The following is a 12,604-nucleotide window of genomic DNA, read 5'->3' on the forward strand; positions in this document are numbered from 1 at the left end:
TCTTCTGTGTAATCATACTGGATAGTACAGAAATAGAGAAGAATGATGACAAGAATATGACATTTTTAGAGACCCCTGCAAGCCACCAAGTTAGAAACTTTGCTGGCTTTGTGGACTTACTTTGAAATTAAATCAAGCTGAGACTTAGGGATCTTCTAGTGGTCAAAACTTTGATCTCCTGCCCAGCTTCATAATTATCTAGATGCCTCTAGTACATATTCTCTAGCAACCCCTCTCTCTCAAGTACCCTAGTTGTTGCCAGTTACTTTAATGTGAAAATAGGGCATTTCCTTCAGCCAGCCAGAATGCCAGCTGTACAACCCTTTTAATAACCTTGTCCCCATGACAGTTGTACCTGTTTGACGGCAGGCAACTTGCTATATGGGCCTAAGGAAATTGGAAGAAAAGGCCCTACTAGTTTACAATCTACCCTTCCTGGTTATAATCTGTAAATGGTTTTCTGGCTGCCTCTATTCTGTTCTGATGCCCTCCTGTCCATAAAACAAAACAAGAAGCCATGTTTACTTGGAAGTCAGTTTATTTTCCTAGGACAAACAGTTTTTTTAACCAAAAAAAAAAAAAAAAATAGAAGAAGGCGGTCCTTCTTCACAGTGCCACATTTCACACACTCCCAAACGCTACCCCCATCCACCCCCCCCCCAGACCACTGGCAATTCAAACATCATAGTTGGGATTTTTGCGCAGGATAACAAAGCCTTCCAAAATGGGTGTGACTGGTATGTGCTCTTCTGTGGCCAGCTCTGCTCGCTCACCATGGGCCAAAAGCACTGGTGTTGTGTGAGTCTGGAAGCCAGTGATAGTCTTTGGCTTCCCAGCCTGGCCCACCACATCTACAGCCTGAAAAGAAGGCCAGAAGTTAGATATAGAAGCAGTCTGCTGCTCTCCTTTCACACACACAAGCGCACATTAAGGTCAGGACTTCCTTACTACTATCTGAGCCACGTAAATTAAGAATTAAGTTGCTTTTACCTATGCCACCCCATGACACAGCCACCACTTTATTTCACCTGTTGATTCGATTGCCATTTTAAATACACAGTCTGTTGAAAAATGGGGACCCTTGTCCTCCATATGGCCCTGAAAGAATTGTTGCAATGTTGCATTTCTACCCTGAAAGAAATGGGCCTACAAATGCCCAGGTGCATTCCTACTAGCTTTCAGGTAGCACTTGATTATTTGGGGCTGTTTTAGGGGTGGGGGGCAGCCATGAAATTGTTCAAGGCCTGGGAGGTATTTTTCAGAATCCAAAAATGGTGGGGGCAGCCCAAGTGATAGATGTTGCCCATCTTGGTCTGAGTCTCCAAGGAAGGAAGGAAATAGAATACTCTCATATTCCTGTTCTCAGTGAAGGCTACCCATAATTGGCCACAAGCCTCTGAAAACACCAAAGCCCAGCTTTCATAAGATCCCACAAGTAAAGCAAGGCCCCTCCCTAGTTTGGCTTCCCATTATTCCCAGCTGATATTTGATCCTACTTACCTGACCCACTCTCACAGACACTGGCAGGGGACGCAGCTCCTCATCAAAAGTGACTAGCATGCGCGGCTGCATGGCAGCCACAAGGCCATAGAGCACATAATGGGACTTCCCCAGGATAACTAGAAGAGAAAGTAGGATAACAGAGTCTATGTTAAATCCCATCTTATTTTCAGCCAGTGTTCCAATCTGCCTAAATTGTGTTGAATGTTGGTCCTATCTTCTATAGTGCTAAATATTCTTATTAGTTTTGTGCCATCTGCAGATATGATAAGCAGCAAAACTTCTACACTCTTAATTAAGTCCTGTGGCATGTCATTTAAGATTCCTTCCAAGAGGACGCTGAAGCCTTACTAACTACTGACCTACAGTGTTTGGATCAATCTGTAGGTGCCCTTGTCTAACTAACTAAAAATAATAATTGTAAGCTGCCCTGAGAGCCATTACGGCTGAAGGGCAGGATATAAACACCTAAATAAATAAATCAATCAATAACAAATTCTAGTTGAGGAAGTCTGTTCATCACCATGATGCAGAACCAGAAGGCACGGAACAGGAAAATTAGGGTTGTTGTTGTTGCTTTTAAAAGAGAGCCAGTATTGTGCTTTGTGAATGGACTATGACTCTGGAGACCAGGACCTGAATCCCCACTCAGCCATGGAAATCCACTGGGTGATCTTGGGCAAGTTACATTCTCTTAGAGGAAGTCAAAGGCAAAAATAAATAAATATCCTCTGAACAAATAGGTTCACCTTTGGCTCACCATAACTCAGAAACTATTTGAGGGCAACAACAACATCAACAAAAATCCCATACCAGGAGAAAGGTGTGAAATAAATACATAAATAACCTGTTCCATCCCTTGACTGAATCATAGTTTTAAGTACAGAGTAATATCCATCCAAAATATCCCTGACTCAGTCTTGATGATCAAGGGTCTTTAGTCACTTCAAGTAGATAAATGGAACACAAAACATATATGGCTTGTTAACAGCCCAAAACCCTTTGTCAGTAAGTCACAGAAGAGATGTTCCTTGCCTAGGGTTTTTAAATATACAGGTGTCATTCTCAACTGGCCCAAATAGCATGTGCTTCCCAGCTCCAATCACTGAAAAGGAGCAAATTTTACAGCCTGCCAATAATAATAATAATAATAATAATAATAATAATAATAATAAATGCCCCGCCTCTCCAATGAGATCAAGGCAGATTGCAACAATATTAAAAAGCATTAAAATACAATACCCCATACACATTAGCATGACTTGTTGATTATAATATGCAAAAGGAAAGAGAAATACTTACTATTGCGCACATCCAGAAAGGACACTAGTACAGTCAGAAGGCCAGCCACTGCCACCTGACTCATGAGCTGCCGATCACTGTGGTAAGGACAGAGGGTGAGTGTTCCTTTTCCAAGATGTGTCAGGCCCTGCAAAGCAAAAAGAGTAACATATTGGTGAAGCAGGAGTCTGTGACTGAGGTCAGAAAATTGATCTCTGTCTCCAAAGCCAAGGGAAAGGCTAAGGTGCTGCCTGCAAGGAAAGCCAGGCAAGAAGTTGTGCTCAACCATGGCGCTGGATAGACGGGCCCTACAGGGCGCTGTCGTGACGTGTGAGGGGCGGCACTTCCAGACGCGACTCACCCCTCGCATGTGACGAGAGCATCAAAATGGTGTTGCCCTATACATATGGGTGCCGCCATTTTGACATGACAGACGTGTAGCGTCCACATGTCCTGGCGCCTTTGTGATGCTGCAAGTGCGCCATTGGCGCCTTGCAGTGTCACAACAGCACCGCGGAAAGAACCCGCTTTTTGTGGGTTCTTTTTGCGGCGTGAGGGAGCCGAGCGGTTTGTCCGCTGCGGCTCCCTCACGCAGCAAACGTCTACTGCTGCCCTTTTTGGGCAGTCTGTATCCTGCCCCTATTTGCCAAGAACAATGGCGAAGCTCCTAAACGTCCTGTCACTCCCAGACAACAATACACTCTGATTAAGAAAACGAACAGAAAGGAAAAGGTACTATAAACTGCCAGGCTGGACAAAACCAAAAGATTGCTTTAACTTAGCTTAGCTAAATGTTCTGTCAGTGACCCAAACCAAGGAAAGTTCACACATGGACAGGGTGGCACTGAAATTAGCATTTTGTTATCAGGACTTGTAGCCTTTGGCAGGCCTATCTCCATCCATTTATCCCTTTTCAAACTTTTCCCCCAGAACTCTGTACTATTCTGTTTTGCTGTAGGTGTTATACACCAAAGTGTCATCTTTGCTATACCTTGCTTTGCTTTATCGTGGTTGTAGTATGTGCTATCTCTAGACTACAACAACAGTTTATTGTATAAGGCACAACAACCATTTCAAAATATTACAAACAACAACCATATATTTTACTGGACAACAACTTGTTAACTTAAAAAACAGTGTTTTTAAGTAGGAAAAACTTTAGTAGGTCAGGTAGCAGCAGATCAGCAGCAAAACAAACTGATTACTGTTCCATTTACAGCTTCTTGTCCCCTTTACAGTTCACCATTATTGGTTTTATAAAATTACTGTGGATCTTTTGGACAGCAACAGTGAAGGTAGCAATCTTAAGCGGAATGAGTTTAGAGAGTTGACTGCCAACAGATCACAAATAATAGCAATAGCAAGTACATTTCTATACCGCTTATCAGTGAACTAGCACTCTCTACACAGTTTCCAATATGTAAGCCAATTGCCCCCAACAAGCTGCGTATTCATTTTACTGACCTATGAAAGGATGGAAGGCTGAGTGGACACTGGAACCCTTCAGATCAGACTCACAACCTTGTGGCTTATAATAATGTCATGCTACAATCAGCCTGCCCTTTCTTGCTCCCCCTCCCCAAAAAATACCTCAGGCAATTTAATTATGGAATTTGAGCCCTCTGAAGTGTTTTACACTTTGAAGAAGATTTAAAAAAACACAAAAGGAAGTGGAGTGGAGGTTTGTGCATTTGTATGTCAAAGAACTCTGACTGTCACAATATTACATAAATTACATACACATTTCTGAACTCTTCAGCAGAAGCTTGGATGAACTATTACCTGAGCCAATCGCACCATAAAGAGGTTGTTAGGATCCTTGGCATGATACTGTGCCAGCTGCCTCAGCATTGCTGCCAGACGGGCATTATTGGTACCTGAAGATTAAGGAAAGATGTGATCAGGAGGCCAGCTAAGCAAAGAAAGCCAAGATGCCACATAGGTTTCTGTTGAAAAGGGAGTTGTAAATCCAGGAAAGGGGGGCACTCCACAAAATGTATTTAAGAGAGACCTGAGGGGAAGCTGCCTTTCAGCTCAAATGCAGAAAAATCCAGAAGTTCTGCTTTGTTAGTCTATGATTTTAAGTCATGTTAAAAAGCAAAAGAGCAAACATTGAACTGAGGGTGTAAATGAGCATTACAAGCCATGCACTTATAATCTGTTTTTGTTGCATACATTTTCAGCCCCAAAGATCCAGGGTTCAATCTCCAACTCCTCTTGGTAAGGCTAAGAAAAGCTCCCTATCTAAAACCCAGCTGCCAGGTAATACCAAGCAAGATGAACCAATGCTTTCAATTGGTCTAGAGACGTTAAAAGGTCTTTGGCTTTTAAGTTACAGTAGCCAAAAAATCTTTTTAATGGGGTGTCATATGCCTTTATCTTTTTACTATGTTCTAATGTTTTCTTAAACTACTGTTATTTAGTATTTTAACAGATATTCAATTTTTTAAAAAATTCTGAATCAAATACAGGTTGAGTCTCCTTTATCCAAAATGTTTGGGAACAAAAGTGTTTTGGATTTCAGATATTTTCAGATTTTAGAATATTTGCATATACATGATGAAATTATCTTTGAGATGACATCCAAGTCTAAAAATGAAATTCATTTATGTTTCATATACACCTTATAAGCATAGCCTGAAGATAATTTTATACAAAATATTTTTTAACAATTTTGTGCATGAAACAGAGTTTGTATACACAACCATCAGAAAGCAAAGGTGTCACCATCTCAGTCATCTAGATGGACGATTTTAGATTTTGGAGTATTTTGGATTTTGGAATTTCAGCCTCAACCTGCAGGTGCCTTTTCCCCCTAGTGTACTTCTTTTTAACTCAGTGTGTGTTGCTTTGGATCCTGCGCTGGGAGAATGGTGGTATAAATAAAATTAAAAAGGCAATAAGACACTTGAGATTGCGATACTCGCCTATAAGATCTCAAAGAAGAAAGACCCAGGAACAAACATTGCTCAGCTTCCAGTTCAGCCCTGCTCTCCATAAACAGTCTCAAAACTTTTCTATTCTACATGGAGCTATTTGATGTGAGATGTGTATTGTGGGTCTCTTGAGCATCAGTTGAATTGAACTGTAAGGACTCCCTATTCATACACAGCACCATGACTTCACTATTGCCCAAAATCCCAGATGGATGCTTACCACTGCCCACCATGCCCATAGCAAAGATGGAGTTGTAGGACACCTCTGGGTCAGCATCATGGGAAAACTTGCTGAGGGTGTCAAGGATGTTGAGACGGGGGTTGGAGACGGAAATGAGAGCCAGAGCTAAGGGCACAGCTCGACGAAGAGTGGGTTCTCCATACCGCAACTGCAGGAAGAAAGGAATGTTAGAACCCAGAGTGGTGCGTTGATACAGCCTCTGCAGAGCACTGCATGCTCAATAGTGTATTCCAACAGTATGGCTTCAACAAACCTTCCACGAACAAACATGTTCTATGTTATTCTAAGTTTGCATTATGCACATGTGGCAAGAACCCCATCTTTCTTTTGTATCGGTAATTTGATAATCTCTTCAACTGGTTTTAATTGGCTTTAAGCCTACAACAGATTGCAAAGAAGAAATTGCAAACGTTTGTTTTCATTTTTAAATTAGTTGCAGTTGGGGCTGTAGATACACCTCTTCACCAGAAATATGTTTGGCCTAACAGAGAACAACTGCTACTCATCCAGTTATAGTTTTATTTGAGGAACTTGTGTTACTTTCATGATTGTAATTAAAGAACATGAGAACTTGCCTAACTTTGGGTAGAAATTAATAAATAGTGAAAGGTCAGGGTCCTTATGTGGAATAAATAAGATGCAAAGCAACTGTCTAAGTAACATCAGAGGTCAAACAGTCCACAGAGAACATCCAATTACTTCATCAGCCTTTCTCCTTGGTGCCCTCCAAAATGTTGGATTACAATTTCGCTAAGCCCTCAGATAGCACAGGCTTTGCCTACAGAACACTGTTTTTAGTGTTCAGAATACATAATTAATATCCCAATACAAGGGGGTTTACAATGTAGAATATACTAGGAAAGTTTATGGGTCTTACAGTATCATGTATTTGGAGGGCATCAAGTTGGGGAAGGCTGTGCTACAGAAACAGGAACTAGCATTTGAATGCCTTGGAATCAGCTAGCAGTCCACAATATGACCTCACAGCATTCACTCAGCTTATCACATGAGAAATGAAGGGCTGAAATCTTGGTTGGTACTGTTGTTTTTATCTTCAAAGCGTTTCAAATAGCAACCTTAGCCCCAGCCAGCGCCTAAACTGTCAGGAAGGTAGTGTGCTTAGCTTCACAGCTCACACCCTGCACAGGGGTTAGCTGGCTGGTATGGGTGGGCAAGGGGCAGCAGCAACATCAATATTTCCTTGGTTGAGAATCCCCTCATCTTTCTGACAATGTGACACTGAATGTATATGGTGGGTGTGAGCTACAATTTGAACCAATACCAAGTAACATATAAACATAGATCCTGAGACAGGAATGCAGTAATGGGGCAGAGGAAGGCAAACCTATGTTCTGCTCTTCTGGCTCTGTTCTCTCACTTGCATACAAACCTTCTAGTTTGGAACTTTATTAAAGTTCCACATAGCTTGATACAAGCAGCTACATTATCAAGGATACAGGATCCACTGTAGACACTTAGTTCCTTGGTTTAGTTCACTAGTAATCTCTGAGGATATGACTTGCTCTGAGCAACTGAGACAAGGCCTGAACACTTTCCCATTTCTCTTCTCTTCACAACACCAAGAATTACCATAGACAGCATTTGGGGAGGCAAGCACATGTGCTCTAATAAAGTTTCTTTTGGTATGACTTACTGGCTAAGGTTTGCTCAACCTTATGAACTGACTCATGACCATGTTAGGGGGCAAGTAGGAATTTGATCCCAGACCAGTTAGTAATCCTAGATTTCATCTTGCCTTTCTTCTAAAACTATGAAAAACTGTTATCTGGATTCCTTAACCACTAACAAGTTTAGCCATTCTAGCAAGAGTGGGCCTACTAGGCACATTCAAGTTTGCTACTCCAGATGCTGACAGAAGACCATCTGTTGTACATCCAAGTTCCAGGCTGCCAAAAGCTTTGCCCTCAAAACAGTAGGCTCCCCACACCATCACACTCACCAGGTGACCAAAGGTACGTAGCGCCATCTCGGCCCCAATCTCTTCTCCCATAGCAATGAGTGCAATCCCCAGGACTGCTACTCCCTGCAGCAGAAGAGAGACGGTTAAGATCACAGGGCCCTTTGGGACAGGATACACAGGGATTCCCCCAAATGCCAAGGGTGGCATCTCAGCCTGCTTAGATACAACTAGCAACAGAGCATGCCCCCCCTTTTATTTTGGTGGAGAGGAGATGTTCCTAGTGGAATTCCACTCCAGCCAACACTCAGCTCTCTGTCAGTCCAGCTCCAGTTCTTTGTTTATTCTATAACTGCTCTGTGCAAATGCAGGAGTTTGTCAGAGATGCAACATTCTCAGTATCTTAGTCATTAAGGTGCAAAATTTAAGCTCTGAGCAACTGTCCCCAGTTATTTCATTGTAGATTAGTGTGCTGTAAACATACGTGGTAAAAACTTCTTTTTCAGCTTTCAGCCTAGAACCCCAAGGAATAAGCACAGCAACAAAATTGGACAGAAAAGTGAAAATATGTACCATAACTGGAGCCCCAACACCGTAATCTCAGTCATGTCTTACCCATGGCACTTGAAGTTTTGTTGAAAATTGCCTTCATAATCCTTCAGGGCCAGAAGTTTTACTAAACTTTTAAACAGAAACTACATTCGGCATGTTTTACCAAAACTGCATCTAAAATTTTCCTATTACAATAGCATGGAGACTTCTCTTGAAAGATTCAGTGTTCTCTGCCTAACAAAGGAGGTTGCAACCTCACAAGGGACAGAGACATCTTGGATCTCAGAGGAAGTACCTATTTGTATTGCTAATGAAATTTAAAGTTTATAACCTGGATTTTAGAATACTTTGTTCCCAGTGCCACATGACCAGAAGGAGGAAGCCAGCAAATCAAACAGCCCACCTATGTCTTATCTGCTCTAAGTAGCAGTTCCTCTTCAGGGTTTTCCAATCACCTACTCTTGTGCTATTCAGCTGGAGATACCTGGGGATGAACCTGGGACCTTCTCTGTTTTCCCTCTGCCATAGGTGAAAGAGAGAAAAAGAGAGAATCTTTGCCTGTCAATTGATCTGGAAGCCTGCAGCTTACCTGGTGGGCCCCCATGTCGGCAGAATTCTCTTTCTTCTCCTTATCTTTTTTCTCCTTCTTCTCTTTCTCTTCCTCCTTTTCTTTGGAATCAAAATGCTCGCTACAAATGTGGAGAAGCTGTTGTACCTTCAGCACATTGCCGGACCCTTGAGGAAGAAGGCAGGACACTGTGTAAAAATGGGAAGGGGCCTCTATTATGGCCTCAGGCAATACAAACAAAGCTCAGCCCAGACTGACCTGCATAGGCACAGATGTCCACGAGTGTGTTGGCAAAGCTGCGGAAAGGCTCTGACACCACCTGCAGGGCTGCCAGAATTGCTTCAATGGCCTCACCTTTTCCTGTAAGAAATGGGGATGCTCTATAACAGAAATGCCTCAAGACATGACAGGTTTCTGATTTGTGACCTGAAGAGTCAGAACAGGGAAAGATATAGTTGTTTATCACCTAACAGATCTAAACAAAATTAGAGCACGGGGAAGTTATACCTTTTGTTGGATTGCACCTCCCAGAATCCCTCCAACCAGCATGGCCTGTGGTATTCTGGGAGCTATAATTAAAAAATAACTTTTCAAAGCTCTGAAAATAACAAAGAATGTCTTATTTCACCTTTAAGATGTATATTTCCACAGATACAGAGGACTCTGTTCCATGAAATGTATGTTACAATAAATCTCTTCAAATATTAAGGACCCACAACAGCCTCTGTTGTTTTTGCTCCAACACATACACATTGAGCTATCTCTTTGGCTATATAAGCAACAGTCTCCAGGTAGACTCAAGCCTTATGTGAGTATCCCATCAATAGAAACACTAGAACATCATCCACCAAGCACAGTGCCTGGACTTCCACAACTCCCACCTGCAACTGCTACAAATAACTATAAAAAATAGCAAATCACAATATCTTGCCCTTTCCCAAGTGTCAACTCAGTCTTGTGTGAAAAAGATTTTTGTTTGCAATCCAATAATTCTATTTTCTGCATTTTTTCAATTAAAAATGTTTTTGCAATTTTTTTTGTAATCTAGGATTATCTACACATCTGCTCACAGATGTGCCTGAGGGGAGGGATTTATCTCTCAGTAGGCTATGAGTGGAACAGGGAAGCTAAAAACAAGGGGCCAAAAATTGCTCATGGTTTTGGATCCTAACCAGATAAAATCCCAGGATAGAGTGGGGCAATTGGAAAGTGTTTCAAACAAACAGTTGAACAATCCATTAGTAAAATCTAGGCTGGAAAGCAGCAGATTTCAAATTACTAGGAGATACATTTAGGTTAAATAATTAACCTAAGAAACTCTGAATTAAAATTAGCCACCCTGCTGCAGTAAGGAATGTGTTGCTAATAGAAAACCTTGAATAATCCTATATGACTAGCAGAGACAGCTCTAACAACACTTTCTCTGTCTAGGGAAAGAACACTGTGATAAAAGAAGAGCATCTATTTCATAAAATGTCTTTCCTGACGATAATAGTTCAAGTGTGGCAATATGCCTCAACACAACACTGCAGGGACACTAGCCCAGGAATGGCCCTGAGGTACAGTGACAGCTGTGTCTTCACTGTGAAAAGCCAAGAAAGGGAGCCATGACACACCTGCAGCCCCATTTCCAGACTCAGGGGCAGAGGGAGAAACGGTACCCAAAAGAGAATGCAGGGCTGATACCCATCTGCCATACGTGCAAAAAAGGAAGAAGAGTTATTACCTTAAATGCCTCCCATTGGGAGCTGGCTATAGAGCAAAGTTTGGAAAAACTATAGCTGTAGTCCAAAAAGGCAACTTTTCTAAGCTCCACTCAGGATCCTGTTTTTCCATTACATAAGTGCCCATTTTAAAACCACAAACTTAAGCAGTGTGCTTACCTAGGTGGTTCAAGCCCAGGCCAAGAGGTAACCATCTAGCATATGTGTCTTTCAGCTCTGTCTCAGACTTCTCCATGATGGTTTGAAGGATAGTGGAGGTGACATCTCCATTGCAGGAGCCCACAGCAATCATTCCACAAGCCAGGGCTGTCACGCCAGCCACCTAGGGAGGAAGCTCAAGTCACAACCACCTCTGCAGCTGGGTATATCTTGCAGAAGACCACACAAGGATCACCCAGGCACCTGCAAGGCAAGGGTGCGTCTGAAGGGCCAAGGCACCTGGTTTCTGCAGCACATGACCATCTGTGAGGCATCAAAGGAAAGAGCCCCCTGGCAACTGAATGAATCCCATTTTGAGAGAAAGGCGGGATATAAATCCCTTAAATAAATAAAAATAAACTGATTATTTTTCCTAGGGACCCTTTTATAGCTTCGACCATTACTTAAGAGCACCTCTCTAACTTGACAGTCAAAGGCAATCCCCCCTCTGAACAAAACATGCCTAGAAAGTCCTGTGATAGATTCACCTGAAGGTCACCATAAGTCAGAAATGACCAGAAGGCACACAACAATAACAGCTTATTTAGAAAATAATGACTATTTGTTTAGTTATTTTGAAAATAGTTGCTATTTATTCGCTTTTACTATACTATAAATTTATTTTTAATTTTTTTTTTCATTTTTGTCAAGGGTTTCCATGGTCAAGTGGGGATTTGGACATTGGTCTCCCAAAGTCCTAGTTCAGCACTGGCTTTCTTTCAAACAATAAATATCTATATATATAGATATATATGCCAAGCTAAGTAAGGTATACATAAAGCATTTCATGTTTCTAAACTAAGAAAATTATTTTCACTTCACAAAGAAGTTAATATTGCATTTTCTTTATCTGAAAATTTCTATCTTTTCTCCACCTGAAAAAAATGTTGTTCTTCCCCATGGCTCCAGCATTTCTACGAGGTTTACCACTCTGAGCCTTTAACTACAATGAAGAAATCTATGCCTGAACCCCAGAAGCTGCAATTCTACTCTAACTTTCCATTCAACATGCCCTCTTGATGACACAGGCAACCTGTGCATAAGATGGCTGTGACACTACTCTCTCACCTCCATGCTGGATTTGGAATCACCCATCACAGGAAGCAGCAAAGTGAGGACATCTTCTCTATTGGACCCAGCATATGCCAGCCCCAACCTGCAAGAGAGCACCATATCATCTGAGTGGCCCATGGGACATTTCATGAAGAAGAAAAGGAAAGCCCGGGCAGGACCTTACCCAAAGATGGCACCAATCCTCATGGTATTGCTATTGTGCAGGACATAGTCTGAGAGCAGCGCAAGAGCAGGATCACACTCATTTCTTACTCCGGAGTTCACAATTCCACAGGCCAGGAGAGCCCCTGACTACAGGATACAAATAAAATAAAATGAAATAAAATGAAAATAAAAAATTGGGGTGAGCGAGGATACCATCCAGTAAAACAAAATATAGGACAATCAACACTTTGCACAGTAAGGGTCTTAAAGTGAGGTGTTCATGCGAAAAGGGAACAGATTTATACCACTAGCAATCTACATCATGAGCATATCGGGTTACTGGTGGGAGGAAGCATCTTTACCTCAAGTACCTGAATTTCAGGCTACGGATTGAAGAAAGGATGAAACTGGCATGGGAAGCAATCACATCACTCACCTAACTTAAGCAACTGCAACCAAAGTGCTACA

At 41.9% G+C, this 12,604-nt stretch overlaps 1 protein-coding gene across 1 annotated transcript in view; it reads right to left on the reverse strand.

Annotated features, from left to right (window-relative positions):
* Positions 1-520: 520 nt before the first annotated feature.
* PSMD2 (proteasome 26S subunit ubiquitin receptor, non-ATPase 2) overlaps positions 521-12,604 on the reverse strand; it is a 30,749-nt gene continuing 18,665 nt past the window's right edge. The window contains exons 11-21 of the mRNA XM_042457527.1: positions 12,156-12,283; positions 11,987-12,074; positions 10,880-11,042; positions 9,255-9,356; positions 9,018-9,163; positions 7,919-8,002; positions 5,938-6,106; positions 4,564-4,658; positions 2,803-2,929; positions 1,501-1,619; positions 521-858 (exon numbers count right to left, since the gene is read on the reverse strand). Of these exons, the coding sequence (XP_042313461.1) occupies positions 676-858; positions 1,501-1,619; positions 2,803-2,929; positions 4,564-4,658; positions 5,938-6,106; positions 7,919-8,002; positions 9,018-9,163; positions 9,255-9,356; positions 10,880-11,042; positions 11,987-12,074; positions 12,156-12,283 (1,404 nt within the window). The 3' untranslated portion in view covers positions 521-675. The remainder of the gene's footprint in view (positions 859-1,500; positions 1,620-2,802; positions 2,930-4,563; positions 4,659-5,937; positions 6,107-7,918; positions 8,003-9,017; positions 9,164-9,254; positions 9,357-10,879; positions 11,043-11,986; positions 12,075-12,155; positions 12,284-12,604) is intronic.

Source organism: Sceloporus undulatus, chromosome 3 (assembly GCF_019175285.1).
Source record: "Sceloporus undulatus isolate JIND9_A2432 ecotype Alabama chromosome 3, SceUnd_v1.1, whole genome shotgun sequence".
NCBI classification, from domain to species: Eukaryota; Metazoa; Chordata; class Lepidosauria; order Squamata; family Phrynosomatidae; genus Sceloporus; species Sceloporus undulatus.